Source organism: Lithobates pipiens, unplaced genomic scaffold (genome assembly GCF_037356315.1).
Source record: "Lithobates pipiens isolate NorthernLeopardFrog02 unplaced genomic scaffold, aLitPip1_a1.2 Scaffold_3, whole genome shotgun sequence".
Taxonomy (NCBI): domain Eukaryota; kingdom Metazoa; phylum Chordata; class Amphibia; order Anura; family Ranidae; genus Lithobates; species Lithobates pipiens.
The window spans coordinates 14,920,421-14,947,428 of record NW_027507790.1 but is presented as its reverse complement, the minus strand read 5'-3'; the positions used below and the strand labels follow the sequence as shown (position 1 = coordinate 14,947,428).

At 40.5% G+C, this 27,008-nt stretch overlaps 1 protein-coding gene and 1 pseudogene across 5 annotated transcripts in view; both read right to left on the bottom strand.

Annotated features, from left to right (window-relative positions):
• ACACB (acetyl-CoA carboxylase beta) overlaps positions 1-27,008 on the bottom strand; it is a 165,551-nt gene that overhangs the window by 74,262 nt on the left and 64,281 nt on the right. For all 5 annotated transcript variants that reach the window (XM_077461310.1, XM_077461312.1, XM_077461311.1 and 2 more), the window contains 13 exons: positions 21,043-21,153; positions 20,593-20,802; positions 19,274-19,444; positions 18,363-18,524; positions 17,824-17,987; positions 12,697-12,847; positions 9,565-9,668; positions 5,359-5,440; positions 4,488-4,633; positions 2,540-2,690; positions 863-997; positions 550-696; positions 225-413 (listed from right to left, as the gene is read on the bottom strand). In XM_077461310.1, coding sequence (XP_077317436.1) covers positions 225-413; positions 550-696; positions 863-997; positions 2,540-2,690; positions 4,488-4,633; positions 5,359-5,440; positions 9,565-9,668; positions 12,697-12,847; positions 17,824-17,987; positions 18,363-18,524; positions 19,274-19,444; positions 20,593-20,802; positions 21,043-21,153 — 1,923 coding nt within the window. The remainder of the gene's footprint in view (positions 1-224; positions 414-549; positions 697-862; positions 998-2,539; positions 2,691-4,487; positions 4,634-5,358; positions 5,441-9,564; positions 9,669-12,696; positions 12,848-17,823; positions 17,988-18,362; positions 18,525-19,273; positions 19,445-20,592; positions 20,803-21,042; positions 21,154-27,008) is intronic.
• On the bottom strand, positions 9,357-9,464 carry LOC143941769 (U2 spliceosomal RNA; annotated as a pseudogene).

Here is a 27,008-nt window from a genome sequence, read left to right as displayed (position 1 = left end):
CAGTGTCTAATTCTCCTGTAGGCAGCTGGATTTTAATCCAACGGTATATGATTCCCTGTGACACTCAAAGGATGAAAAATAAAAAAATTAACAATGTATTTATAAATGCACACCTGCATTCATTTGTGTGTTTTTTATAATATCTGCCTATAGTTCAGCTTTGAAGATGCTGAACAGCATTTAACACAAAAAGAACAATGAATATGAACATTTCCTACACATACCTGCTGGCTTGGAAACTGGCACAAGACTGAGGTGATGTTGCTGGCATACTGAGCCATAACTTTACGTATAGATTTCTCTACAGTTGGAGGAATCCTAGTAGATACACTGGTCATGATCTCCTGTAGCTCCAGAAGAGGAAGGGAAGGATCCCGAAGGGTCTTCATTAGTTTGTGAACCCATTCTTTTACCTAGAATAAACAGTCACCTATGCAGTTAGGGTAATTTTATTTGGTGCCAAAGTAATTAGTATAATTTAAAATGACAGGTTTCTCCCATTTTTACTTTCTAACAAAATGTCCTGCCATTATCATGGGTTTTACTCACCTTGTTTGTAAAATATGGTTCGGGCAAGCAATATCCATTCATTATATTGCTAAGATTTTCTAGTACATTGTGAAAGACTTGATGGAGCTTTTCTCCCAAGATTGGCAATGTGTGCTGAGGCAGGAGTTCTCCAGTACACAGTTCTGTCTATAAACCAGGAGAGGAAACTACTTTAAGCATGCATAGATGATGATACTAAAATAAATGAATGATTTTCTTTCATCAAAAAAAAAAAATAATAATAACTTTTTAGAAGACAGCTTTCAGATGAGCAATAAACATTTACATAAATTGATGTACATATATACGTTACCTGATGAACTTTGGATGGGTCATCTAAATCGATTCGAGCCAACACACAACCAGATTCCAGTACAGCCCCAGGCCTCTTCACATAGTGAATATGACCAGGCTCCTGCACCAGAAGTGTCATCACCATCTTCATTACCTGCAACGTCATACAGATCATTGAAACTATCACTTAGTACACAGGAAATCATTTTAAAACAAAGAAAAGAGGGTGCACCAACCTTGCGCATTACCCAAGTGGTATCTTTAATGGTGTATAAAAAGAAGTATACACATATATGATAAAAGCATATCAAGGTCCATAGCAGACACAAAGCAACCAGGTCACCAAGACTGTTCCCAGCAAGTCAGAGAACCTTCCAGATGGCGATGCCTTTTGAGGGGAGATCTCCTCTTCCTCAGAGCGGAGCTTGGCTCTGAGGAAGAGGGGATCTCCCCTCGAAACGCATAACGTGCAAGGTTGGTGTGCTTTCTTTTCTTTGTTTTTTAGTGCTTCCATTGGGTCTCTCCCCCAACAGAAAAAGGGTAAATTAATACATAACTTTACCAACGCTGTGCTCAACCCCCGCCCCTATATACGCAAATGTTAGGATTACTTGGGCTGTTCCCAACAGTAACATGGTTCTAAACCTGGGAAACTGAAGTACATGGCTCAATTAATGTTACTTTTGTATAAAGTAATAAGAGTTACTCCAGCAGAGGCACCCTTAAACATATTCATTCATACACATGGTCAGCCTACCCAAAAACTCACAGGTAAAACTGCAACTGTACTAGTTCCTAGGGAATATACAACTTGCAACCATCCTAAAGGAAAAATGTTATTGCCTTAGATTAAAACATTACTACTCAGATAACTTCAACCCTGTTATACTCATTATTTTGACCACAGAGGCTCAAGATCAAAATCCCACAGCAGAAGTCCTTACAGCCAGTGGTCTTTCTGTGGACCAGCCCTCCCCCACCAGCTTTTCTACACTGTCATTCTATCTACTTTCTCTACTTTTACAAGGATCTGTACACTCGGTCACATAACATGGACCCAGCCTCTTGCTGCACAGTTAAATAGAACCCAGTACTACATTACCCACTAAAGATGCTATATCACATGCCATGAAACCGCATACAGGCCGCTCCAGCCCTGGGAAATCTCCCCAATAACAACATAAACCTGCACACAACAGCTGTCATGATTCACCTAGAGATGGCACCCAAGCCTGCCCTAGCTTAACAATTATTTTGATTATCTGCTTTAGCAAACTTCAGCAAGCTCTCCATAGATTACTTTTTTTTTTTGGTCAAAATAATTCCTCCATCCACACAAGTGAGGTGGATGGAGGAATTCCTACTGTAGGACATTGCATTCTGACAGCGAGACTCCTCTCTTTCAGAATAAACTGATCAGTGGCTACAGCCCATTGGCTGCAGCCACTGATCAACAAAGGTTTCACAACATTACCAATCGCTTTCTGTTGAAAAGGAACAGCTACACATGGATTGAAAATCTGCTGAACCAGCTGAATTTCAATCCATCTGTGGCCAGCTTTACCCCAATATGTGATCCTACTCCTGCTCTCAATATATCAAACTTCCTGTCTGTTTTTTCTGGGCTGTAATTACCTAATAACTATACTTTAATAAAAACCTATTGAAATAAGATACCAGATTTACCAGAAACTACCTCAATTTCTGCAAAGCAATCTCCTGCATTAGCATGGGAGCCATCTTCCACTGTATACTGCAGTAATTTGCCAGTTGAAGGAGAACGCAATACTGTGGGATCTTTTTCCTTTTCAAAAACGCAGGTCTTGTTGCCTATTGTGACACGGTACCTGCAAACAAAAAAATGGTTTCATGGTCTAATATACGTTAGACTAGAAATAGATGAGGAACAATTATACTGTTATGAATTATATTAAAGGATGAGGTGCTAGTTCAGTGAATCAAAAATACAAATGCAAATAAATAGCAAGCTAAAAGTCCATATATGATAGATCCCAACACCAAATTCTGATGCTTAAAAATCGGATTCCTAGTTCTTCACAAGTGCTCAAGAGATGGGTGGCCACTCAGAGAATTATGATCCCCTTTTACATGAAGGTCAAACAGCGCTTGTGGAATATCAATTGATTCCCCTGACAGCACAGTTCCACTCCACTGGCCCCTCAAGATAAAACTAGGATGGGAAAAATGACTCCACAAGAGACATAGAGGGAGGTCTCACAGTGTAGTATTTTTAATAGATAAAAGCAAATGACAACAACAAATGGCGATTACACTCACCATGTTACAGTGCTGATCCGGGCACCAGGTGTAATCAGCATGTGCAAGTCGGCTAGTCCTAAAGGGATAGCGTGAATTCCGTGTCTCTCCTAAGGCCAAGCCTAGATAGGATGTGGGATCAGAACCTGGAATGGCGGCTCCTGTGCTCCGACATATGTTTTACCTTATTAACGTCTTCAGGGTGAAGACACTGAAGACGCTAATATGGCGCAACATATGTCGGATCAGAGGAGCCACCATTCCAAGTTCTGATCCCACATCATATCTAGGCTTGGCCTTAGGAGAGACGCGGACTTTACGCTATCCCTTTAGGACTAGCCAATTTGCACATGCTGATTACACCTGGTGCCCGGATCGGCACTGTATCATGTGAGTGTAATTGGCATTTGTTGTTGTCATTTGCTTTTATCTATTAAAAATACTACACTATGATACCTCCTTCTATGTCTCTTGTGGAGTCATTTTTCCCATCCTAGTTTCATCTTGAGGGGCCAGTGGAGTGGAACTGTGCTGTCAGTGGAATCAATTGGTATTCCAGAAGCGCTGTTTGTCCTTCCTGTATAAAGGGGTCATAAGTCTCTGGTGAGTGGCCACCCATCTTTTGAGCACTTGTGGTGAAGAACTAGGAATCAGATTTTGAGCATCACAATTTGGTGTTGGGATTTATCTGCATTTGCATTCTTGATTCACTGAACATCACTAGCACCTCATCCTTTAATATAATTTTCCTGCAGCATTTGGTGGCCTGTTCACTTTTAAAGGGGCAGCTTCCATTATGTTTGTTCACTGATTTCATGGGGCGCCGTTCAATGTTTTTCATTTTTTTATGCGTTACGAATGACTGAGTTTAAAAGGATATAAGTACACATGGCAAAGACAAGGTTTTCTGCATAGTTATTTGACTTGCACTCAGTGTTTTGTTATTAGCTATATCTTTCGAATAGGCTACTACAGTAGGGTCCCCTGCAACAGGGTCTATCTGGCTTTTCTTTTATATTCAGAGCCAAGTGCCACATTTCACATTTTTGAGAAACACTGGTCTATGTGATATAGAAAAACATACAGGAGATCAGGAGCACTGTGGGGTTATGGCATTTTATATAGTTCACTTATGTAGTTCACTGAAATGCTTCTGTTGAAGCCCCTGCAGACATATTAAATATTTGCCAATTTAATGAATATGCCAGATGATTTGGGAGATCCATTACAACAGAAAATGACTAACCACAATAGAGGCAACCAAGCTCTACTTAATTATTATGATGGCTTTGACAGTGTGTTCTGGAGATAAGTGAACAAATTCTAAAAAGTCTTGAAAAAGAACAATAAGAAAGCCTCAAACTTACCGATCCACCTCCTCTTTCATATATGTAGTATAACTATTTCCATCATAAGACAGTAAAAGTCCACCATCGCTCAACCGATGTACATCTATTTCTATGTGAGAGTTATTCATGATGATCACATAGGTAGTGAGAGACTGCCGGGCAACCTGCATTAAAACAAACATTGTATGATTAGCAGAGATAAGTTAAAGAAAAAGAGCAATATCTGATATCTGGAAGACATTAACAGAGCAGTGTTAAATTAAATATGGCAGACTGTCACAAAGCTAGACACTGCTAAATCTGTATTACAGTTTTTCAAAAAATGAGATTGTGCAGCACTCATGATTTGTTAAAAGATGGCTTCGTCAGACACTGTACTGCAATAAAAGTACTGCTTAAAGAGATCTCAACTGCTTTAACCTACTCCCAGGTTTGGGTCTCGGTGCATGCCTGTCTGTAACTTAAAACCAACACTGCTGCTCTCAAAAAATTCCACTCCTGGGGAACTCGTATAATTAATGTATTTTTTATTGTTAGTCCAAAGCAATCCAACGCAAAGAAAAAAATCGTACGAGTGCCTGAATCCATGCATCATAAATCCTGGCATTTTTGTTTATGCCCAGGCAGCCCATGTGCTGTGTACATAGTTATGAATGGCTGTGTGCAGCTGTAACAGGATATATGGTGGTACTAATATAAACATAAGTGTAGCATACAAGCCTATGCAAAAAAGAGAAAATGTTCCTTTTCGTATATGCCTGTACGCTATACTCATGTTTACACAAGTACCACCGCATACCTGGTGTGCTGCAGCGCACAGCCATTCATGTCTACGGGTGACTACATTTACAAAGCTCAAACACCCAACAAGCGCCACAAACCATTTTACCTTCAGTGTGTATTTCACTGCTTCAGAGATCAGTTCAACATCAACAATATTCAAAAGTGTAGCTGCAGGAAGGACTTGGCCTCTAAAAAAAACAAAGAATGTGTTTTTCCTTCAATATCATGTAACTAATACCATTAGTTGATATAAAATGCACTGCACTTTCCAGAGAAAACAAGAACATAGATACAGTATTCCTTCCATCTGCAGATTATGACATTCAATATATCATTAACATAAATACATATTTTTATATGACAATGGAGACATGGGATAAAAGGATGAACTTCGTATAGGGTAATTTAGGGCTTGACAAATTTGCTTTGAATCTAGGAGCCACCTAAAAAAGTTAGGAGCAATTTTTTGTTTTTTTAAACCACTTCCACCCCTTCCTGCCCGGCCAATTTTCAGCTTTCAGCACTGTCACACTTTGAATGACAAATGCGCAGTCATGCAACACTGTACACAGATGACATTTTATTAAAAAAAAAAAATCACACAAATAGAGCTTTCTTTCGGTGGTATTTAATCACAACTGTTTTTTTTTTTAAGTTAAACAAAAAAAGGCTGACATTTTTGAGCAAAAAAAAAAAATCTCTCTTGATTTCTGTTATAAAATGTTGCAAATAAGTAATTTTTCCTCTTCCCCTATGTGCGGTGATGAGGTTGCACCCAGGGGCATTGATGAGACAGCACTGATGAGACAGGCACTATTGAGGCTGCACTGATGGTCACTGATGAGGCGGAATTGATGGGCACTGATATGCTGCACTGATGGTCACTGATGAGGCGGCATTGATAGGCAATGATAGGCAGCACTGATGGTCACTGACTGGAACTGATGGGGCTGCAAAGCGATGATCAGTCCCCTGATTATCGGTGTAAATGTCCCCTATAAATGGCTTTCATTTCCTCACGCTGTGGCAGCGTTGAGGAAAGGCAATGCCAATAACTGGCATTAGTTTACATATGACCAGCTGTGATTGTCCCTTTACCTCCACCTGTGATCAGCTGTGTCTGAAGGACACAGCAATAACCGAAAGCGCCCGATACATGCCAAAGGGAATGGGGTTCTGGGAGGACATTGTTGGAAGGCAACATGGTTTACCATCATATTTCTGGAGTTTCACTTCCTGGTTTATACAGACAGGTGGAATGTAACAAGTTGCACATCAAAGCTTTGTAGAATAAAAGCTTGGCTGCTGATCAACTGGTGTGATAAAATGGAGATCCTTGATTAGCACTCTGTAACCAAGCTTCAAAGAGAGATGATTGATGAAGTTGAGCTACAGGAGATCAAAGGGCCAACTAATACTGAAGATAACCCGGGTCACATAGCGATGATACATGGACGAATGCTGCCCCTAGTGACCAATACAGCAGGAGGGACAGAAATATAATATATTGAGAAGCACTGCCCCATAACTACATTCATTTGTTAGAAACCTAAATGGGCTGGAACTGGGGTTGGGTCTGGACGGCATATGGATGAAGTTTAAAAAGTGCACACAGAAGGGAAGTCGTCCTTTTTTCCGCTCTTGGCTCTTGCCCGATTGTTCTCTGAGCATCATGGCTCTCCGTTACCATTTTGAGAACAGTTGACGAGTCAATATCTAGAGGACAGCCTTGTAGCTTTGATGTTCTATTGCTATATGCTTTGGAATATCTTCCTTTAGTGTTTTCATGTTAGCATTTATCTATTTTCTTGGGAAACAATTAAGACGTTTTACTAAGCAGTGTGTTTGTTTTCATAGCTAACCTTATATCATTGTGCTTATCAACAGTAACATTATCAGAGTTTTAATAGACTAGCTAACTATAGGAATAGAGAAGTTAATACATATATGCAATAAATAGAGGGAATCCATAACCACCCTCGGATAATATTTATTTTAGCATTTATTTCAGACATCAATATACGCCCTCCCATAACTGGACAACAGCACTATAGCTGTATTTTGGCTATATTGCGATTGGGAGGCAGATGCAGATGGCTGACAAAAGCCCAAGTACCATGACGCAATTTCTAGTCACAATGGCGCCTGATATTTGTCGAGCCCTGGGTTAATTGGTTAAATACAGTAGGCTTCTATGTTCCTGTGTATTGCAGTTTTAACAACCCTGTCCAGTTCACCTTTGTGAACTATAGAACACCTCCCACTTTGTTACAGAGATAAGGAGATGGGATGGTATTCCAAAGTCCTAACATTTCCTGTCCTAGGGTAACACCACTACTCAAAGTAACAGTACAGTGAATGAACATTATAATGTGAATATCCCTGCGCCAAAGTGTAGTAATATTGTGGATAGTGATTAGGCTGCTGCTAGGTATAAAAGGTGAGTGTTCCTTTTGAAATTAAAACATGGAATCCCTGCACAGACTATATTGAATGCAGTGAATGTAACAAAAATCAAACAAAAAATTCCTATTACTTCAACAATAAATTAATTCATACTAACAAAAATCGCAACATTGTGAAATGAAAATCAATAAAGTTCTGTGAATTCTCTGTTCCACAATAGTCTCTCAATAAAGTGCTTTACATGCAGTAAAATGACAAGGCGATGAAGGTGCTGTGCCCCCCTTCCTCTCGTGCCCCCACTCACCAACTTTCCATGGAAATATTGCCTTGGTTATGGCTAGATGGACAGTTCAACTCTTCCTCCCGTTTCCACCAATTACACGTTATCATGGAAGGAGAAGTAGAAGTAGACATTCATAGCATGATACCATATGGATAAAAAAAACTTTTATTTAAATAAAAAGGTTTACACTCACATTGTGCATTCTTGTAACAAAGCATGTAAAAAGACCGCACTGCCCGCAGCTTGCGTTCAAAACATAGGAAATTACATCACCAGAAGTCTCCATCACCAGGCAGTATATAGATTTTCATTTCACAATGTTGCAATTTTTTTTGTATGAATTCATTTATTTTTGACTTAATATGAATTTTGTTTTGATTTTTGTCACATTCACTGCATTGAATATAGTCTGCACAGGGATTCCCTCTTTTAATTAGTGAATGAACATTGTACACAAGCCCTCAAAAATCAGAGGGCGGCACCCTGATCCCCTGGGGCATTAGGTTCCAGACAGGGACTGGGGTACTTTCTACTTGGTCCATATGGCCGAAGCCAGACGGACCCCTTTCTCTGGAGGGTCTGCTGAAACATACCCACCCAAGTACTTGGTGGGGCTCCCCCAAAGGAAGGCCCCAAGAGAGAGGGCAAACCAAGCCAGAAAACCATGTCCACCCCCTCCCAAGACTTTCAGGGCAGGCCCGAGTACCTACACCCTACCAGTCACACGTGCAAAAACCGTGTACAAACATAAAAATGCAAAAAGTGCCAAACAAGGGCTTAAATAAAAGAAAGTGGGGGAGAAGGAAGTGGTAAAGAGAGTGGAAAGTGGTCATTGTGTGAAACAATGTCCAGACCCTCTGGCCAGGAATCAAGAATTCCTCTGGTCCCAGCCAAAAGGCCCTGCCCAGGAGGCAGGTGAGAAAAAAAGTGTGGTATGATGCAGTGACCGTGGTGCCATAAATCAAAGTGACCCTCACTCACAGTGATCTTACGGCACCCCTGGACTGCCACTCCAGGGGAACATACACCATGGGCTTTTTCCAACCCTGGCCCACAGCCAGACTGGCGTAAGCCCCCACCCCTACCAGGAAGGCCTGGAGCTCTGAGAGCTTAGGGAGAGCCCTGGACACAAGGGCTCAACCACCACTCCCACCGCTCCTACTTAATTACATTTAGGAAATACTAACCTCCCCCTGGTGGGAAAGAGGGGCATGTGTTCTTTCCCCAAAAAACTGACAGAGGCAAGGACCACACCAATCTAGGCCAGGAACCCTACCCTTCTGCCGGTGCAGCACCCATCCTCACCAGGAGCACCCTTCTGGCCTGCTCATACACAACCAATCATCAGCCTCTATGACCAAAGAGCTCCAATGTGGCCCCTACCGAATAACAGACCATCCAGGTACAATTACACCATCGGATTTGCAATTGCCCTCCCCATTTGGGAGTAGCATAGCGCCTCCTCTGGCAACTGATAAGAACAGATATTACACTTGATCTTAGCCAAACGGCAGAGAAGCAAACTTCCTGAACCAGTGAGAGAACTCAGGGCAGGGGTCGGCATCAGTTCACAGTAAATGAACATTGTCACTCTAAGAACACTTTAAGCAGGCAATACAGTACCTTTCTAAAGAGTGAAGAAACTCATTCATACAGGTTTGAAAGAAGGCATCAGCAACATTGAGAGCCCCACAGACCACACCAAGCATTGTATCTGGTTTCTCAGCCTTAGAAAAAAACAAAAACAAAAAAAAAGTTAAAACAATAGGGTACATAAAACCAAGTAAAGTAAATTATTGCCTATATACATATATGAACATATTGTCATTCATATCAAAGTCAGAGAAATTGAGTAGAGCAGCAAGGTTTGGCAAATCTTGTTGTGCCACATCCAATAATGAAGGAAACTAAAAAAAAGGGAGTTCCCCTAGTGGTGGACTTTTGAGGCACGTACACAAAAAAAATATATAACAGAATACAAAATGTAATTAATGCCGATCGTCTGTACAAATTCCGACGCGCAAAATCCCTATGCATGCTTGGAAACAATTCGACGTTTGCTCGGAAGCATTGAACTTAATTTTCTTGGCTTGTCGTAGTGTTGTACGTCACCGCGTTCTTGACGGTCGAAAGTTCAGAGCTTTTTCCGACCAAAAATCCGATCGTGGGTACTTGGGATTAGATTGCACACAGGTTGACATCATTTCCCTAATTATGTGACTTCTGAAGGTAATTGGTTGCACCAGGGCTTTTTATGGGCTTCATAACAAAGGGGGTGAATACATACGTACATGGCAATTATCAGTTTTTTATTTCTGAAAAATAGTTTTATGTATATATTTTTCTAATTTTACTTCACCAACTTAGAATATTATGTTCTGATCCATCACATATAATTCAGATTAAAAAAAACATTGAACTAAAGGCTGTAATGTAACAAAATGTGTAAAAAGCCAAGGGGGTGAATACTTTTGCAAGGCACTGTAACTTTACAATAAATGTACTATCCCTATGTGCAACTTAATACATAAAATATGAGAAACTGCAAAGTCTCACTATGCACAAAGGCTATATGCAGTATATGCCAATCTGGGATAATCCAGGGCTACTGGAACTGAGTAAACTAGGGTTTCGAAAAAGGCTGGAGTTAGATTCCTTTACCAGTTATATGACAAATATATATTATTACCCTTTAATAGGTTGACAGAATGTTATTAGCTGTCCAACAAATTATTTTTTAAATGCCTTCAATGACAACACGTTTTACAGAGCTAAGCGTCCACCTATCCGTTCAAATATAATCCCTTTGTGGTTTTAACTATGGCGACCTCTATTTATGACACCAAGCGAGGACTCATAGAAGACATATTTTACTATTCAAACAGTTGTTAGGGCTCCCATACAGGTAAATAGCCTATGGTCATGGCAACAGGATGTTGATTCTTTGAGTGATAAGGAGTGGACCCAGGCACTGGAATACTTGACAAAGGTCTCTTTATCCCCTTGACAGCGCCTGACTCACCTGACAGTGCTGTTCATCGTTCATAGAGTAAATTACACCCCTTTGAAGCTCTATGCTTGGGGGAAAGCAACATCTCCACAGTGCCCTAGATGTACTATGGTCTCAGGATCCCTCCTACACGTTATGACCCTGTCCCAAGCTTTATCGTTACTGGAGTCTATGTTTTAGATCCTTAATTCCATTTATTCAACGCAGGTACCGGCGGATCCAAAAATTGCCATTCTGGGAATAATACCTGAGAATATTCTTACAATTGACGTGCATTTATTGTGGACCTTCCCTATATATATAGCCCATAAAACAAATTTTACAAAGATGGATTTCACCTTCACCTCTGACATATAGTCAGTGGTGTGATATAAATTAACTTTACCCTATGAAGCCAAGAGATAGGCCTTTCCCACATAAAGCGGAGTCCGCCAGTTCAGCAGATCGCCCCGTTGAGCTCCTCTGAGCCGGCAGATGACAGGTCCGTCTTTGCTCACTGAGCAGGGGGGCCTGTCAGAACGCAGCTGATTCATATGGAGAGATCAGATGAAAACGGACAGCATATTCGTTTTCATCGGATCTCATCTGATCCGATCCGCCAAGACGGATGGCGGATGTATCGCCATACGTCCGATTTTAGCGAATCGGATGGCAGACAGGTGTCAGCGGACGCATCTCCACTGACATTCATCTCCCCATAGGAGTCCATGGATGGCTCGCTCGGGTCCCCCTGAAAAACAGACAGGCAGATTCGAGCGGACTTGAAGTGTGAAGGGGGCCTTAGACCCCTTTCACACTGGAGGCATTCTTCAGGCGCTAAAGGGCTAAAAATAACTCCTGAAAAATGCCTCCCCTGCACCCCCAGTGTGAAAGCCCGAGTGCTTTCACACTGGAGCGGTGCACTTGCAGGGCATCAGAAAAAGTCCTGCAAGCAGCATCTTTGGAGCGGTTTGGGAGAGGTGTATACACCGCTCATCCACCGCCCCTGCCCATTGAAATGAATAGGCACCGTTGCCGAAGCATCGGCAAAGTTCAGTGCCACTTTTCAAGCACATTTATCCCTTTGTTCAGCCGCTAGCGGGGATTAAAAGCTCCCCACTAGAGGAAAAGTGTCAGTAAAACACCGCTAAAACTAGCTAACGCAGCTGAGCTGTGAGTGTGAAAGGGCTCTGAGAAATTTACTAAAATTTGGTTGCTGTGGCTGGACTCTAATGAATCAACACACTCTTCTATACCTCAGGGACTGGATGCCATGAGCTAGACGCTTACTTGCCTTCTTGCTAAGGGTAATACCCCAAAACAGTGTTGTTGTAACAAATGATCTGTAATGATAATCTATGTGGATTTTTTCCCTCAGTCTGCATGGTGATGTACATTGTGAGAGGGCTATTTCTGGAATTTGATGATTTATGTCTGTGGTTGCACGATCGGAGAGCTTTATATTTTCCCATAATTGGTTAATTTTTCTTATACGGTTTTATTTAAATTCAAAATGATGTGATATGGGCACTTCTTGTTCTAAATGACAAACGTGTATGTAGTGATGGCTGTTTTTGTTTTTTTGTTTGTTTTCACTGTTGATCCGATTTATAAATAAATAAATAAAAGTCAGACCAACTTGGCAGTCCAAAAGATCCATGGATAGTTAGCCAGCCCTACAGAAACCCAAATCACCACAGCCATTACAAAAGACATGTTTGCTAATAATTTTGCTCATATCAATAACAGGGATGTTTGGACTTTACCCGGACTTTTTCAGCAATCAGATGATCCAGCCACCCGGTATCAATTTCATTATTTTGAAAGCTCTCAGTCTCCAACAACTTGATGAGGTATTCCACGGTTGTCCTGAAATCTCCTCTTATAGACAGCTCTTTAAGAGCTACAACCATGTTCCTGGAACATACAGATAATATGTAACATTTCAGCTACATGGAGGTATGCTACAGAACTTCCTCTAGATACCTAGATATCTAGAGCACACACAAACTATTTGGGTCTTTGTCAAAAATGTAAACAATCAAGTTTGAAATAATGAATGTGTTCCAAATAACAAATGCCTGTTGATTTATTGCACACATTTTCAGAATTCTGGCATAAATTGGTTATTTAGGGTTCAGGAGGCTTAAAGTGGAACTTGAACTTAAAAAAATACAAACAGACAGGATTTTTAATGCAGAAAAAACATACATGTCTCCTGCATTAAAGTCACTTACCTGCTTGTCCAACTCAGCTCACTGTAGAATTTCACCAATGCCAAGATGACTGAACTCCTGTGCATGCAAGGGAGTGATGTCATCTCAGCCTGGCCAATGGAAAGTGCCTGCGATCGATACTTAGATGCCGCCAGGCTGAAAATATCATCGGCTGGCGGGAAGCTCTGCGACATTGCAAGCGCTGGAGAGAAGGTGAGTATAGCTCTGCTTTAATTTCAGCCAGTAATTGCATACTTTCACTGCATTTGTGTAAAAGTAGGATTTCTATATTCACTATCAAATCTCTTTCTTGGGGTCCTTTGAGGGACACAGGAAGTGTTAAACTGTCTACTACAGGAGGATTGGACACTGAAAATAAAAAAAATAAAATAAAAAATAATTTAAGGCCAGCACAGGATAATCACTCCTACTACCAGCATTGTTCAGTTTTGTAGCAAAGCAGTACCGAGGCCAGGGTAATAAACAGATTGGTGGGACCTGCTCCCTCAATGGAGTCGGGGGACTGCCTGCTGCTCAAAGAGCTACCTGAAGAATCCTTTAACCAACTGCGAGTGCCACACAAGCTGACATTAGAAAAGGCTTGAACACCTACCTGGAAGAACCTGTGAGAAAATGTGTGAACGTAAATAGGCCAGATGGCAGACTTGCAAATATGAGGACACAGAATCCTAGTGCCAGAGAGCCAAAGAGGAACTTACAGATCTAGTAAAGTGTGCATTGATGGGAAAGGGTGGAACATGATCCTTGAGACCATGGGCTTGAAAAATGGTCTGTCTAAGCCACCTACAGATGGAGGAGTGAAAAGACAATGCATCCTTACAGGGACCATCCAGGATGACAAAAAGAGAACAAGCCTTTCTAAAGGAAGCAGTAGCCAACAGACACTCCCATTCCAAACAGTAGAGTGAAATCGGCCTCTGGTGGACTGAAGATGGAAAGAGGGACAGAAGAATGATATCCTGATTGAGGTGAAAAACCGAAAATACTTTAGCTAGGAAGAAAGTTCTGGGTCTTGAAACCACCTTGTCCTTCTGCATAGACCAGTAAAAGATCTTTATAAGATATCTCAGACACTCACCTAGCAGAGGTGATGGCTACCAAAAACATCACTAGTGTGGTTGAGAATAGAAAAGGGAATGTCTCTAATAGGTTCAAAGACAGTTTTTGAAGTACTGAGAGAACTAAATTCAGATCCCACAAAGTCACAGAAATACAAATGGGGAGCAAATGGGTAAACATCATAGATAACCATCTTGAACAAGGCAAGAAGAGAGAAGAGAGAAGTTTGTGGTCCCGGCTGTGGGAAAGAGGATTAATCCCACAGAGACTCTCCTAGGATGCATGCCCCTAGACTTCCACCTTCCACTTACAATGGTAGACCTTACAGAAGACATTGTCCTTAAGCATCATAGGAAAATTCAAATCAAAGATGACGTGTCTTTAACAGCCGTGCTTGCTAAAGACACCTACCATGAGACTAATCAGACCTTGAGAAAGAAGATCCACATGAACTGGAAGAGACCACAAAGCATCTTCCAGGAGTCTTATCAGGTTGGATTACACATCCACCAGTGCCATTCTAGAGTAATGAGGATCACTGAGATATCCTTCATCTTGATCTTGTGAAGATAAGGAAGTTAAAAGGGGGGGAAAGGGCATAGATCAGGGTGTACTGGTCCCACAGAGCCATAAAAGTATCCACTGTTTCCACTAAAGTATCTCTGTATCTGGAAACAAATATTTCAAGCTTGTTGTTGAATCTGGAGGCCAAGAAGTCCACACCTACAAACCCCCATGTTTGACACACATCCTGGATTACCTCTGGGTGTAGGGACTTCTCCCCTGGGTACAGGTGTTGACAGCTGAGGAAGTATGCCTGACAATTGTCTATGCCTGGTATGTAAATGGAGGAAAAGGCTGAACAAGAAGTTCTGCTCAGAACAGGATCCACTCTACTTCTCAACGCGATAAAACGTTTATTTCCTCCCTGATGAATGATGTACTGTATGCCCCAAACTTGGCATTGTAAGACTGGATTCAGGTTGGATAACCCCGACGGAACAGGCAAACACCCGAAGCTCCGAAATGCTTATCGTTAGGCGAAATTCCTCTGCTTCAAGGTTTTACGTTAAAGTGGTTGTATACCCACATTTTTAACTTTTACCTACAGGAAAGCCTATAATAAGGCTTACCTGTAGGTAAAAAAAATATCTCCTAAACCTGTACGGTTTAGGAGATATTCCCCTCGGTATGCACCGCTGACTGCAGCGGCGCATGCGCACAAGGGGTTTCTCGCCGTCAAAATCCGGCAGCAGCCGAGCGGCCGGACTGAAATCTCCCGCGCGCATGCGGGGGAGTGACGATATCGCGGCTCCGGCCACTCACAGCGCCGGAGCCGCGATACCCGGAAGAAACGCAGAGGGAGGATGTCAGCTCCCTCGGCGTGGATCGGGCCAGATGTCGGGGCCTCGTTCTAAGGTAAGTATTTCATAATGAGCTAGTATGCGGTGCATACTAGCTCATTATGCCTTTTGCTTTACAGGTTTAAAAAAAAAATAAAAAAATGTGCGGGTTTACTACCGCTTTAATAATATTTATTGACAATTTTTCAAATAGACACTACAAAAGAACCGCCATCAGTGGAACAAATAAAGAAAACATAAGGTATTGAAACCCACAATGTCAATCCCAAAACATTAAAGGTATCAACCTGCTAAATAAAGGCCAGAACCTCATCACCCCATACAACTAGCTGAGGGTGACACATCCAATGGAGACTGCCCAAAATCAGGGTGCTAAAGATTTGGGGTGCCAATATAAACACTTGAATAACCAAATATACATTAGAGAAAAAGTGTGAAAAACGACAAAGAATGGAGGAAGAAAGAGCAAAGAACAGACAACAGTGGTCCGAGTCAGGACCAGGGAATATATGCTAGTCCAAAAATCCAGAGAGCTGTGCTAAATTAATGTACCAGGGAGATATGCATATATCTGGCCCACGGCTCCCAGGTCCGTTCAAATTGTTCAACAGTGTCCTGCAAGATGCTAACAATATTTGCTTCCAGGTTTTATTACCAAAGCTTAATTGAACAAGCTAACATTAGAAGCTGATTGGCTACCATGCACAGCTTCATCAGATTCTGAGAGCACCAGTTTAGTAAATCTCCTCCAATGTGTTATAAAGGTCTGAAATAAAACTGGGCATATAGGACTGCCTCGAAGGAGACTACCATCAGACACAGGATTCTCTTGAAAATGCAAAGTGTGAAGCAGGACAGTTTACAAGCTTCTCCCTGGGAAGTAAAACTCTGCTCTTAACTGTTTCCAGAACTAGACCCAGATACTCCAAGCAATGACCTCTGTAATGTCTGGAGAGTCAAGGCTATTTTATGTTCCAAAGCTTGTACTTACTGTTTTCTGGTGGTAATACCCTGAGAGTGCAGCAGGACTAGTACCCTGGTAAACACCAAGAGGCAACTAACTGAACTTGTAGTAGATCCACGACAGTGAAGGAAATATGAACACATTTAGTAATGCATTCTTATTGTCCACAAGGGACAGGCAGTCATCCTGATGAAGGGAGGCTATGACAGACCTGGTGGATTCCATACCAAATTTTAGCCTCAAATGAACACATTCAGTGCTTTGAGATCCAAGATGGGGCAGGTGTCCACCTTTGGTTTGGGAACTGAACAGACAGGAGTAAAACCCCAGAAACCATTCTGCCACAGGAACTGAGTCAAAGACTCCCTGACCCAGAAGATCAGCTGGGCTACATGGACATCTGCTAGTTTGTGTGGAGGATAAATGATGGCTGAAAGGGATGAGAGCAAGGCCCCTCGGAAACCACCTCCCACACCAAGCTTTTGAGGTGCAAGATGTCCAAGTGTACACAAAGCCTAACTGATGGAAAGAGGGGGACCACCTTCATTATAAAGAAGACCTCTGCAGTCAGCAAAAACACTGGTGATTTGGGATAAAGAAATGATAAATAGCGTGAAATTGCATAAGTGTAGTAAATACATCCTTGGTCAGAGCTAAGGAGGCAGCCACATCCAATGGAGTTAGAGATGACTCAGAAGACGTTTTAGACTTTGGAGCAGAGGGCATGATTCCAGGCTGCAGACACTGGCCACATCAGTAGGCTTTCCATTAGCCACACATGTCCAAGTTGTACTACCTTAACATGTTAGTGAACACCTTAATTTAATGAACATTAATTCTTTGTGGTATTAAGTATAACTAAAGTCAACACGTTTTAAAAACATTTAAGAGAGTAGGTACAGAATTTGTCTTTTTTTTGCCATGTCCCAAAGGGAAAATTTAATTTAAATTTCCTGTCTAAGAAATCTCTATCTCAGTTGTCCCCAGTTTCAATGTATTTCTTTTACAGTGTGACATCTCTAAAATTTGACAATGGTCACCAGGCTGAACAGAGAGCAAATCTCTCCAGCTGGGGCACTGATAGCAAAAAAAAAAATAAACTCACAGGGGCCTCAACACTTACAGAAAAAAAAAGGAATTAAATGTATGGTTTTATAACAAATTTAACCAGAATTATAAAAATGACAAAAGTAAAAAAGTGGTCATAAAACATTAAGCTTAGGAACATTAATGGATAACTAGGTAAAGAAGACAGTTGTCACTACTAACGAGATAGCCTCTTCACGGTTTTCTCCCCAGGAGAAACAATGTCCAAACTGGGAATCAGCAAATTCGTGCAAACCGCCAGCGGCCGCCACGCTGAAGTATCCCCAAACATTCTTACTACTTCGGAAATTGAGCTCCTGGACAGTCCCTGAGCTGGGCTTAAACCCCTGGTGGAGAAAGAATAGAAAAGTAAACCAACAACTGTGAGCAGTACCATTTGCAATGATTAACGTTTGCCACATAGCAGCTTCACACTGCCCTGCTGCAGTCTAGTTGTGCTTTGGGCAAAGCACAGCTAACTAGTGGGTTTTGAGTGGGTTAGCAGCACTTTCATTCATTGATGTCTCATGGTTTTGTTTTGATTTCTGAAGACGCAGCATGCAGAAGTCTTGGTGCGTGTCTTGAAACTGCACCAAAACCGCAGGACCTATAAAAGTCTATGGGAGAGTACAGCTAACCCACGCAAGAACCTCAAGTTACGCTTTGGCAAAAGCGCAGTGAGGCAGTGTGAAGCCACTCGAAGGTTGTAAAAACACTCTTACCTCATCAGGGTTCTCACTTGTTATTCTTGCAGCAATAACATGACCTCTTGGGTTTGGGGCGTTTGTGGGATTCTCAAAGCATATTGGTAAATCTCCCCACGGTGACTCCCCATACAGCACTCTAATGTCCTTTATTCTGTACAGTGAAATTCCCATGGATATCTACAGTGATTAGGGAAACAAAACAAACGCATACACTACAATAATGCTATGATTTATAAAACTAGAAAAGTATAGGATTGGCAAAATAAATTTTCAAACAGCAACATAAGCAAAGCCAACATTAATAATCCGGAATATAATATGGATAGAAGGCAAACATGCATTTAACTAAATAAATACCTGAATAGTGTATTTATATGTGCCCTAGCATTAATCTGTGCAGATTAATGCAGGTCATCGCAGATGGTGTGAGCCCTAACACATCAAAAACATTTTGGGGGTATACTTAGCTCACTTAAAGTGAAAGTTTAATTGGGATTAAAAAAATCAGTTTTTATCCGGTGATAAATTCCAAACTATTCTGGGATACTACTTACAATTACCACCATTACACTTTATTCCCCCAAAAGATTGCCTACAACACTGAAGCGCTACAGCACCAGAATGCAACATTCTATGTTAAAAAAAAATGGGTTATTTGCTTTCATATTGTTGCATAATAAAAGTAACTTTATAATCAATGATATTATTTGCTTTCATATTGTTGCATAATAAAAGTAACATTATAAATCAATGATATTATTTGCTTTCATATTGTTACATAATAAAAGTAACTTTATAATTAATGATAATACAGCAAGAAAAAGACCTAAAAAGAAAAAGTTCAGGTGACCACAAAACTGTCACGTCACCTTACTGTACATGTTTATGTAGGAAATAGCGAGTGTCTGCCCTCCGTCTTGTCATACCTGTAACTGAGCAGCAGGAAGGTTAACGTCGCAAATCATTTCAGTGCACGGATGTTCCACCTGAAGCCTTGGGTTCAGTTCTAAAAAATTAAAGCTGCCATCCTCACTGTAAAGGTACTCCACTGTCCCAGCACTAACATAGCCTACCATCTTAGCCAGGCGGACAGCACACTGTTAATAGGGAAGAATGACATATTAAATATAAAGTATTGTATGCTGAAATATATATTACATGCTCAAATATGAGTACAGTAACATGAAAGCATGACATTTAAAATACAGTACTGCATGCTTAGATATAAATAGTGCATACACCCAAAACAAAGAACAATCACTACCAAAAGGAATGCACACATCTTGGATTTGTAAAAAATAAAATTTTAGACTCAGAGGAGGTTGCCTGGATTTTCGGGGTGGTGTGGAATTTGGGTAGTAGAAGGGGATTTGTGCCAGGATGGGGAATTTGGATGGGAATAGGACTAGTGTTGGATGGTGGGATTTGGAAGGGGAGATCGGAGGGGCTTGGGGGAGGAGAGGACCAGTGCTGGGGGTTTTAAGGAAAGAGGGGGAGGGGGAGAGGTGGGGAGGCGTTGGGGAGCAAGGTGTGGGTTTTTTGGGAGAGAATCTGTGCTTTGAAGGGGGAGTCAACCTGTGGTCAAGCTATAGACATTCAAACATATGCATATTCTAAACAAGTTAGCTCTGTGGAGCAATTTATCCTCAAACTTCAAAGCAAATAAACCAAAGTCATTCAATTTAACTTTCTCTGCAACTCAGCTCAGACTATCCATAACCGCCCCCCACACCTAGTCCCTAGTCTCAGATCACTGGAAATGTGATTACATAATAGATAAGAAGGCTGACAAGCACTGCTGGGGAGGGGGGAGACATGGTGAGTTGAGCTGACTTATAAAATTATAGAGGCTTCTGCTGTGAATTTTAAAGGTGAAGAACTCCACAGTGTGAGATGCCAGTGATGGCTTGTTTTAAGGCTCATTCATTGCTCATTTCGTAAATATTTGGTTGTGTATAGCCTTGGCACAGTTGCACTTTAAATATATTGCACAAATATGCCAAAAGCTGTAAATGGAATCCTGGATTTACCATCTGATATGGCAATGCAAGTTATCAGAGTAACATTTCTAGCACAGATAACAGAATTTCTTCATTCCTTTTTTGCATAACATCTAACTTCTGCAAAAGATTCTGTGATATACACTACACAATAATCAAGGTTTCTGAGATTCTTCACAAGGGACAAAAAAATGTATGGTCACCTTAAATTATTTTAGCTGCAAGCATGAAGTGACCTTACCAACCTTTTCCATGTATTCAATTACAGATGGAGCAGCAACAGTGGCTGGTGCTTCCTCAATGATCTTTTGATGACGTCTCTGTATGGAACAGTCACGTCCAAAGAGAGATATAGCATTTCCATACTGATCTGCCAGGATTTGGACCTCCAAGTGCCGTGCATGTTGAGCTAGCTTCATCACAAATATGGGGGATCCAGGCACCTCTGTCTGTACCTGAATTAAGAAGATAAAGGTAAATTGACTCATATTAAAGATATCTGCCAAGAGCCTACAAAGTAGGGTTTCCATAAAAAATGGATACCCCGCGTCATTCTGACTGATACAGTATATGGTAATACAGAGGGGTGCACATCTTGATCAGCAACTTTAAGAGGACACTCCACACATAAATTATGGTTTTCACAGAGCAGCATTATATCCATATAGAAAAGCCTTTATTTCCAAAATTCTCACCTGTCTAAAAAGGTTTGGGAAATCCTCTGCCCGCTCTGCCATGCGAATGCCTTTGCCACCTCCACCTTCAGATGCCTTTATCATTACTGGGTACCCAATTCTCTCTGCTGACTGGAAAGAAGTCAATGTAATAAATTATTATTATTCTTTTACTTGCAAAAAATAATAAGATGGCCAATTCTAATAAGCAGTATAAAACAGTTTTTGTTTTATTGTAAACAATATATGGAAAGAAAGGTTTTTGGTAAGGCTCGCACTTCTTCCTAATTCAAGATAAGTAAGCTCCATTTATTAAGGAGTAAAATAAAAAATGTCCTGCATTCTTTTGCCTACTTACAAAAAGCCTTGTGTGGTATTTCTTTTTGTAAGCACATTAATATCACCACTATTTTCTTATAGGATTCCACCTATTATTAAATGGTCAAAAATGACTTTCCATTGGTTTCTCAACCTTGGAATGATGCCTTTTTCACCACACCAGACCAGGTTTATTAAATACACACACACACATATAGCTATATATATATATATACATACACACACACACATAGATTATATATACATACATACACACACAAACACACACACATTTAGATTATATATACACACACACAAATAATATATATACACATACATATACACACACACACACACACAAACACACACACACGCATATACATTTTCTTTTTACTTTTTTTCTTACAAATTCTCCATTTCATTTTTCCTGCTCACCGTATCACACATTTATATAAATTAATAAACAGCAGTGGAAATGGTGAAATTACTGTCCTGTACTTTCTGTCCAGCTATGTGTTCATATTAATGTGTTTTTACACACACTAAAAAAAAAAAAAAAAAAAAAAAGACATTTTATTGTCTACTGTAATCCTCAGCACATGAACAGCAGCAACCAATCAGGGCTCTACTGCTTTGCAAAGTGAACACCAGGATGAGCTCAACAAGATATAAGAAGGAGCTTTAGCAGCCAATATTTCCCTATATTCATTCATCAAATGTGACTTTACAAGAGCGGAGGATGTTGAAATGTGTGTATGGTTGTTGCTGTAGGAATAAAGCTGAACATAAATGATGGGTGTGCAGCTTAGCTCTAAAGATAACCTAGAGTTCCACTTTAATAGCCCCTATAGGCTGGTAATGATTGTGATAGGAGGGCTCTACTAAAGGTGCTTAATTCTCTCTCCCGCATCCATGAAAGAGATACAAGAAGCCAGTAAGTTGTTTCAAATAGCATGGACCCAAAAATAAAAGCATAGTATTAGGTTAGAGTTCTAGATCTAGTTAGCACTCCTTCCACATAACTACAGTATAGCACTACAGACGTCATTTAGCAGCACTTTGTAGTGGAAACTATGCAAAGTTATTGGCAGAGAATATATCAGCTGATAGTTTGTCAGGAAAGAAAACCATATTTTTTCTTTTATACGAGTACAAATGCGATGAAAAAGGAAAAACACATTTATCCAACAGTGATATTAAATTACTTAATGGCTCATATGATTACAGGTGTGTGTGCGCACACCCAGAATCACACTAACTGGCTGCTACCCCATTAATAAAATAAAGATAACTAGACAGTTTTAATCAGTGTACCAAGTAGACAGGAAGCAATAGCTTAGTATTGCATCAAGCTTTATGCCCTTTGTAAATCAATTATAAGTGTTTATACTGTATGTATATGTTTGCAAAAGTAGAATGGGCTACATATTGTACGAAGCTGCTCTTAAATATGCTGTGTATAGTGTAGTGAACAATGTGAGGTCTCTTGTAAAGTACTACATATCTTATGTAACATGTGCTGCCAAATAGAAATGGGACTAATCACAAAAAAGATTTCCTTATCTAGTTGGAAAAACTTTTTTATATTATGCATAAAGTTATTTACTTAAGGTGAAGCTATATGGCAAAACATGTAGCTTTACCCCCGCAGGAACCGCTGATATAGACTGCTCTTACAACCCATACACACTATACAACTTTTGTTCTCCAATTTCCTTTAGATTTACCAAAACCATGTAGTACAAGGGCCTGTCTGATTGCATACAAATTGAAACTCCTAAGGTATGACCTCATTTTATATGGTTTGGCAAACCTGATGGAAAAAATCAACAGAAAATTGTATAGTGTGTAGCTTGAGTTTATGAGAAACAGCTCTGTGGCCAGGCCACGAAGGCTAGAGCTTCAAGAAGGCACACACTGGGGGGAAGATTTACTAAAACTGGAACACTCAGAATCTGGTGCAGCTGTGCACGGCTGCCAATCAGCTTCTAACTTCAGTTTGTTCAATTAACCACTTCAGCCACGGAAGAGGTGGCTGCTCAATGACCAGGCAATTTTTAGCGATACGGCACTGTGTCGCTTTAACTGAAAATTGCCCATCATGCGTACCCAAACAAAATCAACATCCTTTTTTTCCCACAAATAGAGCTTTCTTTTGATGGTATTTGATAATTTCTGCGGTTTTTATTTTTTGAGCTATAAACAAAAAAGAGCGCCGATTTTGAAAAAACACACAATATTTTGTACTTTTTGCTATAATAAATATCCCCATTTTTATTTTATTTTTTAAATAATTTTTTCCTCAGTTTAGGCCAATTCGTATTCTTCTACATATTTTTGGTAATAAAAAAAAATAAAAAAAAATCGCAATAGACGTATATTGATTGGTTTGCGCAAAAGTTATAGCATCTACAAAGTAAGAGAAAGATTTATGCCATTTTTATTATTATTTTTTACTAGTAATGGTGGTGATCAGCGATTTTTATTGGGACTGCGACATTATAGCGGACAGATCAGACACTTTTGACACATTTTCGGGACCTTTGACAATTATACAGCGGTCAGTGCTATAAAAATGCACCGATTACTGTGTAAATGTAAGTGGCAGGAAAGGGGTTAGCACTAGGGGGCGATCAAGGGGTTAACTGTGTTCCCTTGTGTGTTCTAACTGTGGGGGGATGGGAGTGACTGTAGGAAATGGCAGATCGTGGTCCCTAGCTAGTAGGAACTCACAATCTGCCTCTCCTCACAGAACAGGGATTTGTGCGTTTACACACGTCCCTGTTCTGCCTCTCATGCCCAGGATTGCGACTGCCAGCCACGCGCATTGGCACCCCTGCAGTGCAGCGGGCACGCCTGCTATCAGGCTTAAAATGGCCGACGTACGGCTACGATGGTTCACCGGATGGCGCCGACCTGCCGCAGTATAATGATGGTGGCTGGTCGGCAAGTTGTTAAGCTTTGCCAATAAACTTGGAAGCCGATTGGTTTCTGTGCAGAGCTACACCAGATTTTGCACTATCCAGGTCTAGTAAATAACCCCCACTGTGTTGCTATTTTCAGAATTCACTAATATTTGGCCTTATTATCTGTAAATCTCTACCCAACTAGTGACCAATAAAGTGCCTCTGCACTGCGCACAGCGTCACACACCATTATTGTTCTGTCAAAACAGAGGCGGAGGTACCAAGCCTTGTCTTTATTACCAAGGATATCTTGACAAATATTACAAGACATTATACTATAGAATTACAAAGCATTTTTTTGTAATTGAACATAAAAATGCTTTATAAAGTTACATAAGAAGATTGTCAAACACGTATGGTCACACACAATTAAGCCCACAAATGTTCACACAGGTTTCGGTTTGTATGCGAGCAGTGTGTACAACAAGCTTTTCCAGAGCTTTTGGTAGGAATTTGCAATGCTTATGGCAAGATTTGTGCAGCTTTCTTAAAGCTTTTCAAGAACTTGTCAGTTCCAGCTTGGGAATATAAACTTAGATCTTAATGGGCGCATTGGGTGTCACTTTCTGCTAGTGGGCTTTCAACAGGTTTCAAGTAGTGCTGAAGCTTATTGACACCCAGGGCCGGTACAGGGATTTTTGTCTATACAGGCAAAGAGACATTTTGCTGCCCCATCCTCCCGCTACCCTCCTCCACCACCACCACCAACCTCCCGCCACACCTGCCAGTGTGATAGGAGGGGGGCAGTGTCACAGGAAGAAAAACAAAGGCTTGGGGGGCACACCCTAACTATGCATCAGATTCAAGATGGTGCTGCTATAAGACCATACAAATAGAACAAAAAAGATTACAGCGCACACATACAAAAATTTAATTTAAATCCTACAAGGCTATTTAACCACTTGACCACTGGGCACTTAAACACCCTTAATAACCAGACCAATTTTCAGCTTTCGGTGCTCTCACATTTTGAATGACAATTACTCAGTCATGCAACACTGTACACATATGAAATTTTTGTCCTTTTTTCACATAAATAGAGCTTTCTTTTGGTGGTATTTAATCACCGCTTGGTTTTTTATTTTTGTGCTATAAAAGAAAAAAGACCGAAAATTCTGTAAAAAAATGAATTTTTCTTCGTTTTTGTTATAAAATTTAGCAGATTAGTAATTTTTCTTCATAAATTTTGGCCAAAATTTATACCACTACATATCTTTGGTAAAAATAAGTACAAATTGGTGTATATTATTAGGTCTTTGTGAAAGTTATAGAGTCCACAAGCTATGGTGCCAATATCTGAAAATTGATCACACCTGAAGTACTGACGGCCTATTTCAATTCTTGAGACCCTAACATGCCAGAAAAGTACAAATACCCCCCAAATGACCCCTTTTTGGAAAGAAGACATTCCAAGGTATTTAGTAAGAGGCATGATGAGGTTTTTGAAGTTGTCATTTTTTCCCACAATTCTTAGAAAAATCAAGGTTTTTTTTCCTTTTTTTTCCCCAAAATTGTCATATTATCAGTTTATTTCTCACACACAGCATATGCATACCACAAATTACACCCCAAAACACATTCTGCTATTACTCCCAAGTATGGCAATACCACATGTGTGAGACTTTTACACAGTGTGGCCACATACAGAGGCCCAACATGCAGGGAGCACCATCAAGCGTTCTGGAGCACCCAGGACAATTCTGACATTTCTCTCCTACATGTAAAAATCATCATTTATTTGCTATAAAATTACATAGAAACCCCGAAACATTATATACGTTTTTTTTTTAGCAAAGACCCTAGAGAATACAATGGTGGTCGTTGCAACTTTTTATCACTCATGGTATTTGCGCAGCAATTTTTCGAACGCGTTTTTTTGGGAAAAAAACATGTTTTGTGCTAAAAAACAAAACAAAAACAAAAAACAGTAAAGTTAGCCCAATGTTTGCATAATGTGAAATATGAAGTTATGCTGAGTAAATAGATACCTAACATGTCACTCTTCAAAATTGCACATGCCCGTGGAATGGCGCCAAACATCGCTACTTAAAAATCCCCATAGGCGACGCTTTAAATTTTTTATACTGGTTACATGTTTTGAGTTACAGAGGAGGTCTAGGGCTAGAATTATTGCTCTCGCTCTAATGTTCGCAGTGATACCTCACATGTGTGGTTTGAACACAGTTTTCATATGTGGGCGGGACTTACGTATGCGTTCGCTTCTGCATGCGAGCACGTGGGGACAGGGGCACTTTAAAAAATTGTTATTTTTTTTTATTGTTCATTTTAGTTTATTTTAGTTTGACATTTTTTTCCCCAAAAATATTTTTTTTGATCACTTTTATTCCTATTACAAGGAATGTAAACATCCCTTGTAATAGGAATATGGCATGACAGGTCCTCTTTACAGTGAGATATGGGGTCAATAAGACCCCACATCTCACCTCTAGGCTGGGAAGCCTGAAATAAAATAAAAATAAAAAAAGATTCTGGCTTTGATCGTATTGGCGAGTCGGTAAAAGCACCGGAGGGAGGGGGGACATTTATGGCTGGGTATTGCAGGGTATCACCGAGTATGGCTGAGTATTGCAGAGTATCTCCAAGTATGGCTGGGTATGGCAATTTATGGCAGAGTATTGGCAGGGTATTGCAGAGTATTGGCGGGTATTGCAGAGTATTGGCGGGCACTGCAGAGTATTGGCG